Source organism: Ambystoma mexicanum, chromosome 6q (genome assembly GCF_040938575.1).
Source record: "Ambystoma mexicanum isolate Mex_15411 chromosome 6q, UKY_AmexF1_1, whole genome shotgun sequence".
In the NCBI taxonomy this organism is placed as follows: Eukaryota; Metazoa; Chordata; class Amphibia; order Caudata; family Ambystomatidae; genus Ambystoma; species Ambystoma mexicanum.
The window spans coordinates 872,334,414-872,352,986 of record NC_090937.1 but is presented as its reverse complement, the minus strand read 5'-3'; the positions used below and the strand labels follow the sequence as shown (position 1 = coordinate 872,352,986).

The following is an 18,573-nucleotide window of genomic DNA, read 5'->3' as shown; positions in this document are numbered from 1 at the left end:
GCTTGCTTTGACAGAGCCTGTCCAGGTGCACACATCAGAGGCACTTAGAACCTCGATTGCAAACTTGCTGATGGTCTGGAGGGCTAGAAACAGTGAAGCGAGCCAAGGAGAAGTGTGGAAAGCAGGCTCCTACTGGTGGCGAGAGACTGGATTCCAGACTCTATGACTGCCAAAGACAGGAAAGCATGCTCTAATATAGAACATGCCAAAATGCGTATATCCAGGGGTGTTGCTAGGTCTGGGAATGGTCCGAGGCTATGCTAATGCCGGGACTGCTGGGACTCGGGGCTAGCTAGTCTTTTGGTTGTAGCCCCTGAGATTCTATCTGGGGCTACAACCAAAAGACCAGGGGCTATAACCCCCTCAGCCGACCCCCGCCCCCCAGCAACGCCTCTGTGTATATCGCCTGTAATTCTCAGCCCATGTGATTGGCCGATTTTGGCAAAGTTGAAGGGGCAGCCTGGCAAGGAGTCAGAACATGGGAACTCTAGGAATGAAAGAGTGAATCCTTGCTTATTGCCGATTAACTGCTTTGTAAAGGATTGTGCGCTACTCAAAAGAAAGCTCTCCGCCGAATTTTATTTTACAAATAATGATGTGAACAAAAAAGCAGAGACCTCTTTAATGATAATGATTACATCTTTTTAAATTGCAGGTAGCTCTGCCTGCTGTGATGTTGCCCTTTAAAGTAGACATTTGCTTGACATCTCTTATATTATAAGTTGCAGCTGCGGACTGCTTGCCTATATTGAGCTATGTTTACCTTTAAAGGACACATAATAGGTGCATTAAATGGACAGTATCCCTATAAAGATAACACGTCACAAAACCGTAACATTGCACAAAACGATGACATGTTAGCGTGAGCGTATTTAAACTGCTAGGAGGGAGTAATTCTGTAACCTCTACATTCAACAACCCCCTGGATGTCAGGAACTTGTATTTGAGTAGTTAAGGAAAATAAGCTAATGTTTGGTTTCCGCTTACATGGAGCTGCTAATGTTGTGGACAGGAGGTAGCGATGCGCAGCCGCAGTCGGCCTCTATGCCTTTGATGACGAGTGCGCATGCGTGCACTCCTCTGTCCCACTCTGATCTCGGTGTCTGGGCTTCCATCTTTGCACTGGGGACTTCGCCCTCTTCGATGCTTCAGGTTTGGGCACGCTGTACCGATGCCTGGATGGGCTCAAATTGACAGAGACCGGTTTTCCATAGTTGTTTAAAAGCTTTGATCGGGAGGCCCATGCCACCACAATGACGCAGTGTGAACTGTGGTACAGCGTTTAGCAAAACAAAGGAAAAGCTTTTGGTATATTTAAAATGGCTCTGCCCTGCAATTAATTAGTTTTGCCCTGCACTTCATTTTTGTCATTCAGTTACACAAAACGATACTTTTTCACTCATCTTTAATTTCATTTTGTCCTCCACCTTTCTAAAAGAGCCTATTTAAGGGCACGCCAGCGTTGTGTACATTTGCTTTGTAAGGTTGCTGGGCCAACGAAGAAACATTTGCAAACAACTGTAAGTGGAGAAGAAAGAGCACACGGAGGGTTTACACTGCAATGCTTGTATGACTGCTAACAGTCCACTGCCTGTCACATGTTTTAAACTAACCAGTACTGACATCAAAATCACAGTCGGCAGTTGTGCATTATGAAGTACCGGCAGCCTCCCAGAACCTCAGTCAAACCAGGGCTCTCACTACTCCCCAGCCCTGACAGCCACCTTTTTTCACCTTCTGTTAGTACAGGGGATTTAAACCTGTTCAATGGCGGTGATTAGCCAGTGTCACATTGTACTGTGCTATTCCATAGGTGCTGGATTTCATTTGTTTCCTTCAATAAACTATGGGCCTAATTCACAGACACGTTTTAAAATAGCAAAACCCAATTGGAAAACAATCTATTTAATGGGTTATTTATAACACATCTAATACCCTGTGGCAGGGGTGTTGCTAGGTCTGGAAAAGACCCGGAGCTACACTGATGGGACTGGGGGCTAGCTAGCCTTTTGGCTGTAGCTCCTGAGATTCTATCCGGGGCTACAAATAAAAGACCAGGGGCTATAACCCCCTTACCCCCCCTCCCCTAGCAACGCCTCTGCCCTGAAGTTTCTAAGCATAGACCCTGGGATCGAACCTGTGTTGCTCTGTGTCGTTTTGCTTCCAAGGTGAGCCTGAACTAGGGCATATGTGTCGAGCAGTCTAATAGCACAGTGCCATGCGACACTGGTTTGTCAACATGCAGGGCTTGGAGTCGAAACCCCAACACAGGACAATCATTTTTTTTTAAAAAGCTATTTTGTGTATTGCTCAAGCCCTGCCATTGACAGTCCAGTGTCACTTCGCACTGCGCTATTTCCGAGATGCTGGATTTCTTTTATTTCAATAGACTGCTTGACACATAAAGCTGTGTCAAGTAGTCTGTTGAATGACACAGAAGACACTGAGCACAAACGAGATAGCAAGGTGCAATGCGGCACTGGTTTGTCACCGGCAGGGCTTGCGAATGAATACCCAGGGCAGGACAATATGCAGAGAATGCTATGACTGACACAGCTCTTGATTGGCTAGCAGCCGACACGCGTATAGCGTTGAAGGCTCTCTGTCTTGTGTTTAAAACTCTCCACTTTCAGCATCCAACCATTCTTGCTTCTAAACTCAGCTACCAAGCTTGCCATCCGCTGTGTTGTAACTCTGCTAGTCTTCCTGTTGTTCCTACCTTCCCGCCAGCAGTCGGCCTCTTTCTGGTCAATCTGAGAGTCTTTAAAATGCTCTGTGTCTTATCCCAATCTGTTTCATTTTAGGAAAGGTCTTAAAACCTGGCTTTGCTCTCTGCCCAGCCCGGCTGCTTTCTTTGGTCGATCACGCGCTATATTCTGTTTTTACATTGCTTAGATACTTGCTATTCACCTAACCACACGATGCCAGTAATGGCGAAAGCTGCGCTTTATAAACCACATAAAATAGGAAAGAGATCTATCTGCTCATTGACTTTTCCCTCTACCCTACTTGGCGCAAACTGTATTTTTCATCACCTCATTCCGTACTCTTCAGCAGCTCGCCGCTGGCAAAAAGTTCTCCACTAGCTTGGATGAGTTTCAGGTTGTTCTTCCTCCCGGCGCCCCTCAACAGGAATGCGCTCCTCCGCGACTTGCGATCAGCCCCCTGCTTGTCTCAAAATGTACTTTCCCCAAACGTAGAGATTTGCCCGCCTCCACTGCAGGGGAGAAGGCATCCGCTTGCTCGGGACCCACAGATATAGATTTTGTAGATGTACCTTTAAAGGTATACCTCTGCATACAATTTGACATAGCCATTGGACATCCTATCGGTTGAAATACCAAGCCAATAATATCAATACAAAAATACAAATACTCACAGAGGTGTAACTCCTTTTGGCAGTCCGAGTGCATTGACCGATGTGGGCGAGGGCTGAGATGGTAGCATGGAGCTGAGGTAGGCCGCAGGTGTTTGCCCGGAGCTGGAGAACCTACCGGTTGGTGATGGTGAGGGGCTGTATGTTGGCGACGGGCTTGATACAGGTAGAGGAGGGGGTGGCGGAGGAAGTGGAAAGGTATCAGAAACAGGAAATGATGTTACAGGGCTTATTATTGGGGGAGGAGGAGGCGGCGGTGAGGGTGACGAAGGGGACCAGAATGTCTCCCCTTCACATGAAAATGATTGGGAGAAAGGGGGGACTGGAACCCGTCCAAACTGTCTTTGGGGAGTGGACGGTGACATGGGTGATGTAAGGCTGGAGGTGGAGGAGCCAGAGGAAGGCGTCACGTACCCTGACGTGGGGCTCATGTTCTGGGCGGCAATAAACTGTTTGGGCCGGGCGTAGTTGAAGGAGCTGGCCGGCTGCATGGCAGGCGAGCTGTGAGAGTTGAGGACACTCATTTGCACAGGGGAAGTGATAAAGTGACTGGATTCAAGCTCCTGGAATGAGGGGGGAGGAGGAAAGGGCGGGGATGGTGGGGGGTTCTCCTGAGGACCACTTTGCTGTTGGGATAACCACTGATCGGCTTCTTGCTCTAATCGAATTTGGTTCTGCAGCTGCTGTATTTTCAGAGGGTCCCTGCAAGAAAAAGACAAAAGAAGAGGACTCTGGTTAATTGTGGGGGAGGGCATGCTGACTGACAAATTAACACTGGACCTTGTGTAAAGGGTTATAACGTGTACATTGTTTGAACATTGCTTAGTTGTCAAATGGTTAGCTCGTTCTAATGAGGTTTGTAGCAAGAGTCTGATAAACCCATTAGTAAACAAAATAATATTTAATAAAATGAAATATACATATTAAAGGGCCTGCGGTAGCAGACCTGTAGTTACGGTTAAGTTGCTCTACTCATAGAAAGATCACTTTTTGGGCGGCTTATAACTTTGTCCCCCTGGATGAATCCTCACCAAACTTTGCAAGAAAAGTATATGGAAGCCCACAGAATGATTTTGCAAAGTTTGGTGCGGTTTAGTCTGGGGGCTAAACCCTCATAGACATAATGGAATGAAAATATTGCCCGTGCCTACAGCCCAAACCACTGGTCAGAATCTGTTTAAACAGGGGACTGCCACATGCCCAGGGAAGAACTGAAATATTGTATATTGGGACGCCAACCCCCAGGTCTCAAACTATTAAATTGCCTCCATTTAAGCAACAAATAAAAAGTTAGAAGCACCATCAATGACTGAGAACTGTTATTGAATAGGATCTGTAGCAACTTGATGATGCACTGGCTCCCATTGGCTGCGAGGATTAAGTTCAAAACCCTCTGCATCGTCCAAAAAGCCTCCTGGGGCATGGGGCCTCCATACCTTCAACTCTCTCTTCCTAAATATCTTCCATCTCGAGCTCTTCGCTCATTCGCCTCCAACTCCCTCAGGGTCATTCGCTTCTCCAAGCAACGAGTTGGTAGTAGATCTCTTTCCTCAGTGGGTGCCTCCTTCTGGAACAGCCTCCCTGCCTCCCTGAAACTTGAGGAGAACCATCTCCGGTTCCGGAAGCACTTCAAAACCTTTCTCTTTGCTTCTGCTGTTTTTCCTCCTCTGCTCTGCAGACCTCCTGGCTGTAACGTGAGCTGCACTGGCCACCTGGACACCTCTGATCTCGGGCCCAGGTCCCTCCCCCACCAGCGTCACACACCTGCACTCCCCACCTGGCAACCCCTGCACTTGTGGACTGTCTCTGTATCACTACAGTCCCCCTACCAGCCCTTGACACCTGATGTCTGCACTTACCCTACCTTGACACTTGCTGGCCGTTACCTATTTATTGTTATTCTCTATTCACATGTACTGCACTGTCCCTGCCCCCTTCCCGCGCACTTGCGCGATCTGAATGACACCTGGCCTAGTAGGATCGTTGTCTGTCCTCCCTTTGTTCCCCCCCTTGCCTCGTCGCTCCTTGAAACACTTGTGTATAGGCGCGTTATAAATGCCATATCATATTATATCAGAATTGATGTTACTCAGACCACTCATGTGTATAGTCTTAAATACGCATCTGTTTAACCGATACAATCGAGTGCATCGTATCTGTCAAGTGTTGACGTCACAGAGGGCATAGACATCCTGAAGTTAGTAAGGGGCATTATTTACCCCGACGTGTGTGAGATGGCATATCTATGCAGAAGTTGGTAAGGGGCGTTTCTACCCAGAAGCGACTTGGAGGCCATGTCATTGCTGAAGTTGGTAAGGGACTATATCTCTCCTGAAGTGGAAGAGGGTGCATATCAGTGCTGGATTTGGTAAGGGGGCATATCTACTCTGAAGTGGGTGAAGGGGAATATCAACGCTGAAGTTGGTAAGGGGGCGTATCTACGGTGAAGTGGATGAGGGAGCATATCCACGCTGAAGTTGGTAAGGGGGCGTATCTACTATGAAGTGCGTGAAGGCATATCAGTGCTGAAGTTCGTAAGGGGGCATATCTATTGTGAAGTGGGTGAAGGGGCATATCAACGCTGAAGTTGGTAAGGGGCATATCTACTGTGCAGTGGGTGAGGAGGCATATCAATGATGAAGTTGGTAAAGGGGGCATATCTCCCTGTTCTCCCCCCCCCCCTACTCTGCACGAGAACCCCATGGCACTTATCCCTCATCCGTTCATCTTAAAACGTAGCACTTCCTCTACTATCTCGTTCCTATATCATAATCTACTGTCCTCGTCCCTGGTTCATGTTTCTACTTCCCTTGCATCATCTGATCTCATATCCACCTCCTCTCACCCATTGTTCATGCCAAAAATGCATTGCTTTCCCCGTAATTTTCATTAAATAAATAAAAGAAATACAAATAAATACTGGCACCCTGATGTCTCTTCCAAGAGAAATGAAACAAAATAGTATGTGCTGGGGTGCAATATATGACGACAGTACAGCTGTGGGAATGGGTGAGCCTGACAGCTTTGGATCAGGGCCATGTCTCCTTGTTGGCATTCTCTTTGTCATTCTAATAACCAGTACCCCCAGGGGCAAAACAACAATTTCCAGAATCCTTGGGTACCTTTACGCCATCTGCCCATACAATACTCAACAAGCACTCTTTACATTTTCAAAATCATAAAATAGACATCCTGCATGTATGATCTATATTGGGAGGCGGGGCATGCAATATAGTTACCATGTCAATTCAATATTCACCTGACTCATGTGTGTTAGTTCTTACGCTGATTGTGCCTTTGAGCCAGGAACAGGATGAGGCCAGAACTGTGTGATCTTGCGCTGCTTTACACAGTGCTGGGATGCTGGTAACCTTCTCACGCTGTAACCTCTACAGTGTTCCCCTCTGTGTGATTTCGCACTCGATAGAGTCATTCCCTGGCGCTTGCTGCATTGTTAGACATTCTGAAGGGTGGGGCGCGGGGCGTGTGGTTAAACCATGCTGGCTGATCACATTTCACAGCATAATATATTTCACTGAGCATAGGACCCCAGACTCAGCCGACCCCAAATCTATCTTTTGTCCCACATTTAATTTTGTGACAAACACCCACCTATAAATACCCCGATTTCGCTGTACTCCAGGGCGCCCAATACACTTTGCAATATTGATCATGCACTCACACCAATAAGTAGTCCATTGACCACGTGATAATTACAGGCCTAGAGTCCAGCTGAAAGGCAAAAAAAACAGGGGTCGTCAGTTACATATAAGATCAGAATGACTCCGTCACATGGGTTCCCCCATCAGTACATCATGTGTCGATTTACCTATAAATAATTGCCCTGGTGCCAGGCATCATGCCACGCGCCTAGGTCTTAATCCTGTGGTGGAACGTCACCTGGCTTCTGACTTCACCATTGCAAACTCATCCCGCAACCAACAATATTTTATTTATTTATTTGCATTTTTAAAGCACTCACGCAGCCCACGGGCATCCAGGCGCTGTTACAGGAATTGTTTGTTTTAGTTGCGTATTTATATTATAACGCGCTTAAATACCCAGAGGTTTCTAAGTATGGACCAGGGATCGAACCTGTGTTGCTTCCAAGGCGAGCACGTTGCCGCTGTGCTATCCTCCCAGGTCAAGATAAACATAGTCATAGATGTAGCCTCACAGCCCCACCCATAGCGCCTCCTGCTGTACCGTCTTAGAACAACTGCCTCCTGACGAAGTAACTACTTTCTCATTATGTATGCATGTGATGTGTGTTATGTTACATTAGAGCCTGCCAAAAACCCAGTTATCTGCAGCATGCACTATTGAACGCCAGTCGGTGCTTCGAGGGCACACTGGTGGCAGTATAGCGCTTTAAAAACACGAAAATAACATGAAGATCAGGCATATGTTGCAGATACTCATTGAACCATCACCAGTATCTTTACACGTCTTCCACATAGTGAGCAAAGGCCTTTTCACAAGTGGGCATAATGCGGCATACTTTTTCCCCACTCGAAGTTTTAACGCCTCTCCATCCTTGTAGCGTTTTTATTATTTTTTTTAAAGCACGCCATTCGTGTCATTCATTAATCTAAGTTTCCTATTAAAATTCCTTGGATGTGTTGGATAGGAATGCACAAGTAGCACGATGATCCCGAAGTTTGTCAGCCATTTGCCCCCCTGTTGCCCCTGCTGCCCAGACAGGGCCGTAAACACGATAAACGACGTTTTAAGAAAGTCGGCTGTTTCCAGAGACCTCACGCGAAGGAAGTGCCGAAAGGGCGCCGTAGACAACGCATGAACAAAAGGAAGATCTTACGTTATCAAAAGCTGAAACAAAGAGTACACTTTCAGTTTTCGCAGGAAGAGGGACTGCGTGTATGTAAGGTCTTGCCACTTGGGCACATTTTCATAAATGCCAACATTCTGTGACCAAAAATCTGTAGGAATCTTAAAGTTTCAAAAATAGTCAGGCGAGGAGGTAATGATAGGAATAGGGCGCGTCAGCAGCCCATTGTTATTGAATGCGCCCGCCGCCGCGGGTGCATTCAATGACAATGAGGCGCCTGCCACGCCTTCTGCCATCACGCCAGCTCGGGGGAGCCCTTGAAAGACTCGCCGGAGTTGACGTAGTGGGGGGCTAATGGCGCCTTTTGTGAAAGGCACTCGCGGCGGAGGGGCGCCCTTCGCCCACCTCCGTGGCCGCCTTTTACATCAAAGGCCTGCATGCTGCGCCTTCTCCCGCTATGCCAGCTTGGGGAAGTCCTTGAAAGACTCCCCGAGTTGGTGTGGTGGGGGGCTAATGGCGCCTTTTGCCAAAGGCACCCGCGGCGGAGGGGTGCTTTTAGCCCACCGCCGTGGGTGCCTTTGACATTAACAGCCTGCATGCCATGCCTTCTCCAGCTACGCCAGCTCGGGGAAGTCCTTGAAAGACTCCCCCGAGCTGGCGTGGTGGGGGCTAATGGCACCTTTTGCCAAAGGCACCCGCGGCAGAGGGGTGCTTTAGCCCACCGCCGTGGGTGCCTTTGACATTAAAAGCCTGCATGCCGCGCATTCTCCCGGTACGCCAGCTCGGGGGAGCCCTTGAAAGACTCCCCCGAGCTGGCGTGGGCAAAAAAAAAAAAATGTTTTTAAAAAAAAAAAACGGTAGGCGGTAGGACTGCTTAAAAAGCTGTATCCTACCGCCTAAATCGGTAGGGTTGGCAAGTATGCATTTTCTTTGACACTCTGTTGAAAACAATGCTTTTACCCAGTGGTGGAAATGGAAAAAATATGGTGGGGGATCCCACAAGGTCCTGGGTGGGAGCGGAGTTTGGGGGTGGGGGGACGGTGCCCGAGGAGGCGGGGATTGGGGGGCGGAGCTGGCAAGTGACCTCCAATCAAAGGAAACGTGCAAAATAATAGTTTAAAACGGCGCAATTTCTTTCATGCTGCTTCTTTTCCAAACAATATATCAATTCCCCTTTAAACTACTTCCATGGCAATGGCGATGAGTTACTTCACTACGCGGATAATAGTTTTGACCCGTGCTCCTGAGTAAATATCTAAAATACACAATTTGCATCCCATTTTATAACAAAAAAAACTCCTGCTTGGGTACTATTGAAACGAGGTGATTTCTGTTCGCCATAAGCAACGTTTTCTTTTACTTGAAGCACACCCTACAAAGCACATGCAGCTCCCCTCTGAAAGCAGTTCATTGGCTGCATTGTGCGGGATAGTTTCAATGTTAATAGGTGTATTTATTATTCATGCAATGTTTGTCGGATACCTGTATATTTATTTATTTGTGCAGTTTGTCGGATGCAAGACAAACATTGCATAAATAAATAAATAATCCAGGCCCATGTATCCAAAAAACATTGCATAAATAAACCGGGTCATGGCTGAGGACTGTAACTTCCTCTGGTGACCCCTTGCACTGGGTCACCAGAAGAAGTTACAGTTTGTATGTCCTGCAGCTGTGACGTGTATCAAAGTTCTGCTGTGTACAAGTAGGGGGTCGGAGCCAGAAGAGCGCTCATGGCAGCAATGAGCTCCTCCGCCCCCTACTCTGTGCCGTTGTGGGAGTTTTTTTTTCTTCACTTTTTTTTTAAGTAACCCAGCACAGAGCATGGGTTTGGGGTTTGCGGCGGCTGACGCTGGCTGGATCTTGAGATCCGGCTACACATCTGGTGCCGGATCTTGGATCCGGCGAGAGCCGGCCCAATGACCAGCACTGCTTTTACCTTAACCATAACCACTGGCATTGCTCTGGGCAACCTTCCATAAAATGATCATTTTAGCTTCTCCACTAATACAGAAGAGGACTAGCCATTTGCAAGCTATCCCTGACCTGGTCCCAATTATGGGAGCAGTCTAATCAGAACTAGGTCATGTCCCCTCTGCACGGGAGCACATGAAACATTAAACATGCCTCTGGCAAGAGTTATGGCACACACTGGCTAACAATGGTGGCATGGAAGGCTGCCCAGCGTACTAATGGGGATTATTATTAATTCAGCGTCTTCCACCAATGACTTCTCAATTTTCCTCCCCTTTTCGCTCCAGAATTATACATTTGCATGTAGCAAACCTTATATGTTTCACCTGAATTTAAGTAGGCAAACCCACCTCTCCGTCTATCTATTATGTTCTTACATAGCGTCATTCACCCATGGGCCTCAATGTGCTCACGAGACAGAAACAAACAGAAAACAGAAATCAGTGTCAGAGTTGGAAAGGGAAAGTCAGTGCCACGGAACAAGATGGTTGAACTAGCCCAGATCAAATAAATGTGTTTTTAGTGGTTTCTTGAACTGGGTGGTAGACTCGCAGCCCCCGAGGACAGACTGAAGCTGGTTCCAGAGATCTGGGGCCCAGGCATGAAAGACTGAGCTACCAATCCTCTTCAATAGGGTTCATGGTTGCTTCAGGAGAATATCTTTATTGGACGGAGAGCTCGCTGAAAGGGAACTCTGAGGATTCTGGCAGACAAGTATGTTGGGGCTTTGCCTGATAGACAGTTATGAACCAGCATAGTGCCTTTGAATCTGATTCTTTGTTTGACGGGGTAGCCAGTGTAGTTTTCTACGAGCCTCAGTGATGTGAGTACATCGACCAAGGCCGCAGACAGCCCAGACTGCTCCATTTTGTTTCACTTGTAGGCTTTTTATATTGGCCTGAGGAGATCCAATAAGAAGACTATTTCAGTAGTCTAATTTAGAGTTGATAATGGCTGCTGCAATCATAGCCTGGTTTAACGCCGAAAGGTAGGGGTGAATTTGCCATAATAGATGGATATAGAATGAGCAGGAGGATTTAAGGTGAAGAACATGCTTCTTAAAGGAAAGATGAGTGTCAAAATAAACTCCTATTGTCTTGGCAGAGTCAGAGACCTTAGTAGTGTTACCTGCTATGCAAAAGGTAGCAGAAGAGGGATGCATATGATTAAGTTTTGCCGGTGTGGCCAATATGAGGAGCTCAGTCAAATTCTGGGTGTCATCAGCATAGTTTGTGAAACGGAAACCTAATAGATAATTTTTTTTTGTTTTAAACTTTATTTTTGGTTTTACAATATGATCGCCATACATAGGCACCTCCAGGGTGCGCAAACAGAGTAAAACAGAGAAACATTAGAAAGAAAAAACAAGACCCCAACTTTAATCAACCCCGCCGAGCCAACCCCCTCCCCCCAAGTTCACCCTTGCAGAATTCCGTGGGTTCCTTCCGCATTTTCAGTTCGCCATTATCCAGCGCCTCCTTACGAATCACAGCCCCACTACACATCTTCTAGCTCACAGAGGTATCAGAATCTGTGGGATCTGCGTTTTTTAGCAGGTAGTTTATGTATGGACCCCAGATGTCCGGGGGGCGAGTATGCAATGGTAGGAGTCTTATAAATTCGCACTCAGTGTTTTGACAGTATATAATGTCCTTTTTCCAGTCTTCAATCTTGGGGAGTGGGCCACGACCCCACGACATCGCGATTCTCCTACGAGCCAGCACCAAGAGAAGAGCTGCAAGTTTTCGAGATGCTGGCTGCAAGTATTTCGTGAGACTGAGCAGGGCTCCAAGGGGTGTTGGGGTCACTTGTTCGCCTATGATGTCTTCAGTTATTTGTAGAACAGAGGACCAGAAATTGTGAATTCCCGGGCAGTTCCAAGCTAGGTGGAGGAAGTCAGCGTTGGCTGCCGCACATCTGTCGCATCGGGCCGACAATTCTGGGTGATGTTTGTTCCTCTTAACTGGGGTGTAGTACGTCTGATGCACGAAGTTAAAGTGAATTAATTTATGCCGCGTGTTTATTGCTACTTTTTGCATTTGGCGGAGGATATAGGACCAGTCTCCGTCTGATTTCGATTCATGAATGGCTGATTCCCATGTTTGCTGTGCCTTGGGTTTGGGTGTCACACTGCCTACTATGAGGGACTTATATAGTAGCGACACTAATCTTCCTTCCCCCTGCGCTTGAATCGTATTGTGTAATAAGTCCCATGTGGGAGGTTGATTGGGAAAGGACGGAAACAACTTTTGAAGCGTGTGACATAGTCTAAAGTAAATGAACACATCCAAAGAGGAGTTACCGCCTCTATCTTTGGCCATTTGTGGAGTCAAAAGGGTACCCCCGGGGAAGAGGTTGCCAAAGGAGTGAATGTTAACCTTGTCTGTCCATATAAGGAACACTTTCTCATTAGTGAGGGGGATTCCAGGAACAAAATTTAATTGGCAATAATGGGGAAAATCTTATTGTCACCCCGTACTTATTGGCTATTTTTTTCCAAATTGCGTAGGTGGATAGGACCGTGTTTAGTGTGTTGTATTGGACCGGGATATGGCTGATAATGACGGCCCTCAGGAGGTTGGGGGAAGCTAAGGCTCGCTCCACCTGCACTTGGGGCCGAAAAAAGTGGACCATATACTAATGACTGAGAAATTGGGCCTGGGCTGCCCAGTAGTACTTCTCGATATCGGGGACCGCTAATCCGCCATTCGACACTGGCAACGTTAATGTGCTGTACGCTACGCACGCCGGTTTCCTGGCCCACAGCAACTCTAGGACTAGACTCCTGACTTTTTGGAAGAAGGATTTGGGGACAAGCAGCAGAATGTTTGTGAATAAATAGAGAAGTTTGGGTAAGACAACCATTTTCGTTAAGGAGGTTCTTCCCCATATCGTTAGAGGCAGAGTTTTCCACCTGTGTATTCGTTCCTGCAAGGAATTTAGTGCACAGACATAGTTATCTCTATATATCTCATGATGATTACGTGACATATAAATACTCAGATAGCGAACCTTTGAGGTTTCCCATTTAAGACCGTAATCGTCTGCAAATTCAGTTGTGGTCTGTGTCAGGGGAAAGATTACCGATTTTGAGTGGTTGGTTTTGAGACCTGACATTCGGCCAAATTTTATGACTTTGCGCATTACCGGGTTAAGATTGGCCTGGGGGTCACTGACAAATAACATGACGTCGTCAGCGTAGAGGGAGACAATTAATCTATGGGGACCCAGTTTAAGACCTCATGACAGATGGTTGGCGCGAAGCCTCGACGCCAAGGGTTCCATAATGAGGGCAAAAATAAGGGCAGAAAGAGGGCAACCCTGTCTTGTTCCGCATTCTAGTGTTATGCCTAAGGACCTGGAGTTTCCGAGTGTGATATATGAGCGGAGGGCACTGTATAGCAAGGACACTAATTTGATAAAGAATTTGTCTAGGTCCATTTGTGTAAGTGTTGCGAACATAAATGACCATTCAACAGAATCAAACGCCTTCTCGGCGTCGAGAAGGACTGCTATAGCCTGTTGTGTTGGATTTAGGGCCTCTATGACGCCAAACAGCCTTCTGATCCCGTAGGTTGTGCTTCGTCCCGGGATAAACCCAGCTTGATCACCGATTACGAGTGCGGGCATAAGAGGAAGCAACCGTGCAGCGAGGATTTTAGCTAGAATTTTATTGTCCAGATTAATCAAGGAGATTGGCCTGTAGGATGCACACTCATCTGGGGGTTTGCCAGCTTTGTGCAGCACCATTACGTTGGCTTCACGCGATGCAGGGGGGAGGTATCCACACTGCGAAGATTCTTTAAAAACTCGGAGCAGAAGAGGGGCTAGGATGGTTGCATGGGCCTTGTAGAACTCTCCGATGAGCCCATCAGGCCCAGGCGCCTTGGCATTTGGGAGGGATTTTATTGCCTCCAGAATTTCCTCTACTGTTATCGGAGCATTCAGGGGTTCACGCAGCTCCGCTTCAACCCAGTACAACTCTGTGTCTTCAAGGAACTTTTGTATAGATTCGGGATCAGAATCCCCCCTGCAACTATAAAGAACTTGATAGAAGTCCCAAAATACATTGGCAATTTTTTCCTCTGAATATACTAGTTGACCTTGGTCATCTTTAATGCACTCCACTTGGGTCGGAGATTTGTCTATTGATAGAAGGCGGGCTAACAAAGCGCCTGGTTTCTGTCCTTCCCCATATTGGCGGACCTGGTGTTTGCGGCTCAGGAACTTTATTTCTCATTCAGCTATTTCCTTGAACTTCAGTAGTTCTTTCTTTAATTCGTCTTGAACATGTAGGTCTTGGGTAGTGGAGGCTCTCAGCTCTAGTTCTTTCAAGCGCTGTTCACTGCTGGCCAAGTCTCTCCGGATCAGTATTAGTATGCCATTTTCTTTGGCCAGACATACTCCTCGCACGTAGCATTTTAGTGTTTCCCACATGGTGCTGGCCGAGGCGACAGAGTCTTGGTTTATTTCTATAAAGGATATTAGTTCCTTGCGAAGTTCATCCACAAAGACGGTGTCGTTGAGTGATCCGGGCTTGAATCTCCATCAGAGCACAGGGTTTGTGGTGCCTGAAAGGGTAACTTCCAGTGTGACCATTGAATGATCAGAGAAGGAACGTGGTAAAATTTGGTTTCCCCCCAGTTAAAAGGGCAGTGAGTGGATGCCAGAATGTAATCAATCCGGGAACTAGTATTGTGAACAGCAGAATGTGAGGTGTACTCTCTTGCGTCTCGATTGTGGCACCTCCATGTGTCGGACAACTCAAACGTGTGGCAAATCTCGCAGACTTGGGCGCTGGCTTTGGAGGGATGGCCTGTTGTATTATGGGACTTGTCGAGAGTGGGGTCAATTGGCGTGTTAAGGTCCGCTCCCCAAATAATGTTTGCTGCGTTGTTCTTCCCCAGCTGTGTCATGACTCAGTTAAATTTGTTGGGTCCATCGGTATTTGGTGCGTATGAGTTTACTATTGCTACCTCTTTCCCTGAGATCAACCCTCTCACAAGCAGGGCTTTTCCCTCTGAGTCCTTTACTGAGTTAATGAGACTAAAGTTCGATTTCCTGTCGATTAAAATTGCAACACCTCTAGCGTACGACGAATATGATGAAAAGTACCTATGACAAACCCATGATTTGGCCCAAAGTTGTTCTGATGAAGGCAGGAGATGAGTTTCTTGTAAAATAGCAATGTTGATCTTGTGACGTCTGAGATAATGGAGGATTCTCCTAGTCTTCGCTGGATGGTTACGCCTTCGGATGTTCCAGGGGGCGATTTTAAGTGTTATTCCTGCCATCTGGGAGGTTAATTAAATTCCAATCCATCAGGACCAGAGGAATTGACTGGATTCTTGTAATCTGGAGGTGGGCGGAGGGCCCGGCTTGTGTTGGAGTGACGAGGAACCAGGTGATTGTTGTGGAATAAGGGTGAGGGGTAGGTAGCGGCTCGGCAGAACTGGATTCCCACCCTTGTGTGGGCAACCCCCAACTGGCCCACAAAGAACAGTCCCTTGCAAACAGAACAGTCAACATTGCAGTACTAGGGGCGCTGGTGGCCCTCCAAGAGGGGGCTGGCTCCCAACTTGCATTACGAATTTCGGTCCGTGGTGATAGAACTGCTGTGTGAGTGTTGGTGAGGCGTCTTTCATTTTGCGACAATTACGAAGTTGATTTTTATGGCGGATCCCACCTCGGTCTATTTCCCTGCTGAGGGTTTCCGTTGTTTGGGGCGGGCCTGCAGCTGGAGCGGTCCAAATTATCACTGATCTCTTCTGGTGTGTTGAAGAACTGCGTTTTACCTTTGTGTTGGAGGCGAAGTTTCACCAGGAAAAGCATGGAGTATTGGATTTGGTTTTCTTGTAATCTTCGTTTCATGTGCCATGAAAGTTCGCCTTTGCGCCTGGACGGCTTGGGAGAAATCTGGGAAAAATTGAATTTTATCACCCTCGTATTGGAGCTCTCCTTTGACTCTGGCTGCTCTGAGAATGGCATCTCGGTCCTTATAATTGAGTAACTTTGCAATGATGGGTCGGGGGTTTGCTCCGGGAATGGGTTTCGCATTAGGAACCCTATGGGCTCTTTCGACAACAAAGCACTTTGAGAGGATCTCTGAGCCGAACAGGTCCGTGCAAATTTTCTCCACATATTCTTCCATTTTTAGGGTGGGTTGGTGCTCTCTGATTCCGAGAATCCTTATGTTATTACGTTGTGAGCGGCCCTCCAAGTCCTCGTTTTTGGCGCTCACGGCCTTCATTTGCGCCTCGAGTAGGGATACCCTGGAGGTTAAGGCCGATGCCCCATCATCAAGGTCAGAAACCCTCTGTTCGACAGTGTCGAGCCTGTCAGCATGTTTATCCAACAGATGTTGGAGCTGGTCTACTTTGGAGGAAAGCGAGTCTAGTTTGCTCCCCAGGCTCCTTATCCCTGCCTTGAGGTCTAACAGAATTTCTCTGATGTCGAAGTCTTGCGTCTCCTCTTCTTCGTGGGGCGGTCTTGGGTTAGGTGATTGTGATCCACTGTTGGAAGAGGACGCTTTGACGGAGGAGCAGCCCTCAAAGTTCAGTTTTCCCTGTGATCTATCAGTTTTCCCCATGATCGCGATGAAAGGGAGCGATGAAGCACCAAGAGTGCGACACAGGGCGGGCTCAGGAGAGCCAGCCAAGAATCTGCTGGGTGTGTTTGAGGCAGGCTTGCCGGGGATTCCTTGCCGCGCGGTTAGGCACGCACCCTGCAAATTTTGGTTTCGCCTCTGCCTCCTCTATTGTATCTGAGAGGAGTTGGAGAGGAATTCCGTGTTACGTCTATGGATGTATCGACGTCGCCACTTGGGTACACACACCTCTTGATGAACACCTGAGCAATTCACGGGGATAGCCGCAGTGATCAGCGCAGTTTATGGCCCAGGACTAATGCTATGGCCTCGCAGGGGCTCCGGGGTGCTTCTGCTGCGATTCAGAGTACGTTTTTAGTTGACTCGTTGCCTCACAGTGAATTGTCGCTTATATCCACATGTGCGGGTTTGTAGAAACCTTTTCACTCGCAAGGCTCCTGGTACATGCCCCGGACCCCCCAGTCAATGGACCGCAGTTGGCCTCCTTCACTGTTGATGGCAATGCAGGACTGATCTATGTTCGTTTTGTGTATGTGGCCGCTAGGCCCCACAGAACCGCGGCGGTTGTAGGTTATGTTGTCGCGCGGGAGAGCCGGGGGGCCTATCCAACTTATCGCAGGTGCTGGCAGTTAGGGGGGCGCACACCGCGCTCGTACCTGGCTTCCCACTGGCGTATGGTCTGCAGCCTCGTCGCCTTTCCGCGATCTTGCTTGTTCACGCCGGTCCTCTGGGCCCACTCCGGGCTCTGTGGCTTCTCAGCAATCGGCTCCTCCTCGCTTCCCAGGAGCTCCGGTGAGGCGCGGCCGTCGCTCTGGTGGGCCGCCGCTGTACACCACTGCCGCGCGGCTTCTCCGCTCCACCCAGCGCCCCTGGAGCTCCGGCGCTGCACGGCCGGTGCCTTTTGATGTTACCGCCGGGCTCGGCTACCTCCCGCCCGGCCGCCTCGCCACAGCTCTGCTGAGACCGCGCCGAAACCCAGATGGCGGAAGGCGGGGTGGGACTCTTCTCCGACCGTCGCTCGTGGGCGAGACCTCATGCGACAGATGAAATAGTTCCAGGGTTGTGCACAGAAATGCCTTAGCTCTCGCTGGGTGTTCACAACAGCTCAACTATTCACCATGGAAAAATATTATTTTCAGGATCTTTGGGGAGCTACACGGAGCTCACAGGGAAGCCGCCATCTTGGACGGCTCTCTAGCGCCCTCTAACCTAATAGATCATTTGAATATAGTTTCTAAGGGATCTAATTTGGTTAATGCACCTGCTGCAGAGGTATGTGAAAGCAGCAGGTCACAAGCTTGTATCCTGGATGAGCTTGGATATCTTTTTATCCTTTGGTGGCGGGTGACAATATAAGTAAAATTGAGTTGGCTCAGACACTTCTGTCTGGCCAGGTGTAGGGCATTAAACAGAGTTGTTGGCAGGCTTAGGTCATGGGGGAACTTTCTACAATCTCCAAGCATATGTGGTAGCAGCACTTTACAAGGAAAGAGGAAGAGGTGAGAAAAACTGAAAAACGAAAGCAGTGCGTGGAAGGTGGCATTCATGATTCATTTTGTACTGTGGGTGAAGAGAAGCTTAATTCTCAGAGCCAGGGAAGAGTAAAGCCTATGTGTAAACAGAAACAACATGGGGCATTAGTTAGTTCATCTTTTATGACGCACCTAATACTGGAGACTAGTCTCTATGTGCAGGGCTGGATTCAAACCTGTGTTGCTTTGTGTTGTCTTGCTTACAAGACAAAACACAAGAGGTGATGTCTGGAAGAATTAGACAATCATTCTTCGCCTGACAAGCCATTACAGACGTGGAAAGACCAAATGCAAA

General features: G+C 47.9%; 1 protein-coding gene across 3 annotated transcripts in view; it reads right to left on the bottom strand.

Annotated features, from left to right (window-relative positions):
• PALLD (palladin, cytoskeletal associated protein) overlaps positions 1-18,573 on the bottom strand; it is a 1,335,292-nt gene that overhangs the window by 188,729 nt on the left and 1,127,990 nt on the right. For all 3 annotated transcript variants that reach the window (XM_069631388.1, XM_069631389.1, XM_069631390.1), the window contains one exon: positions 3,380-4,078. In XM_069631388.1, the coding sequence (XP_069487489.1) occupies positions 3,380-4,078 (699 nt within the window). The remainder of the gene's footprint in view (positions 1-3,379; positions 4,079-18,573) is intronic.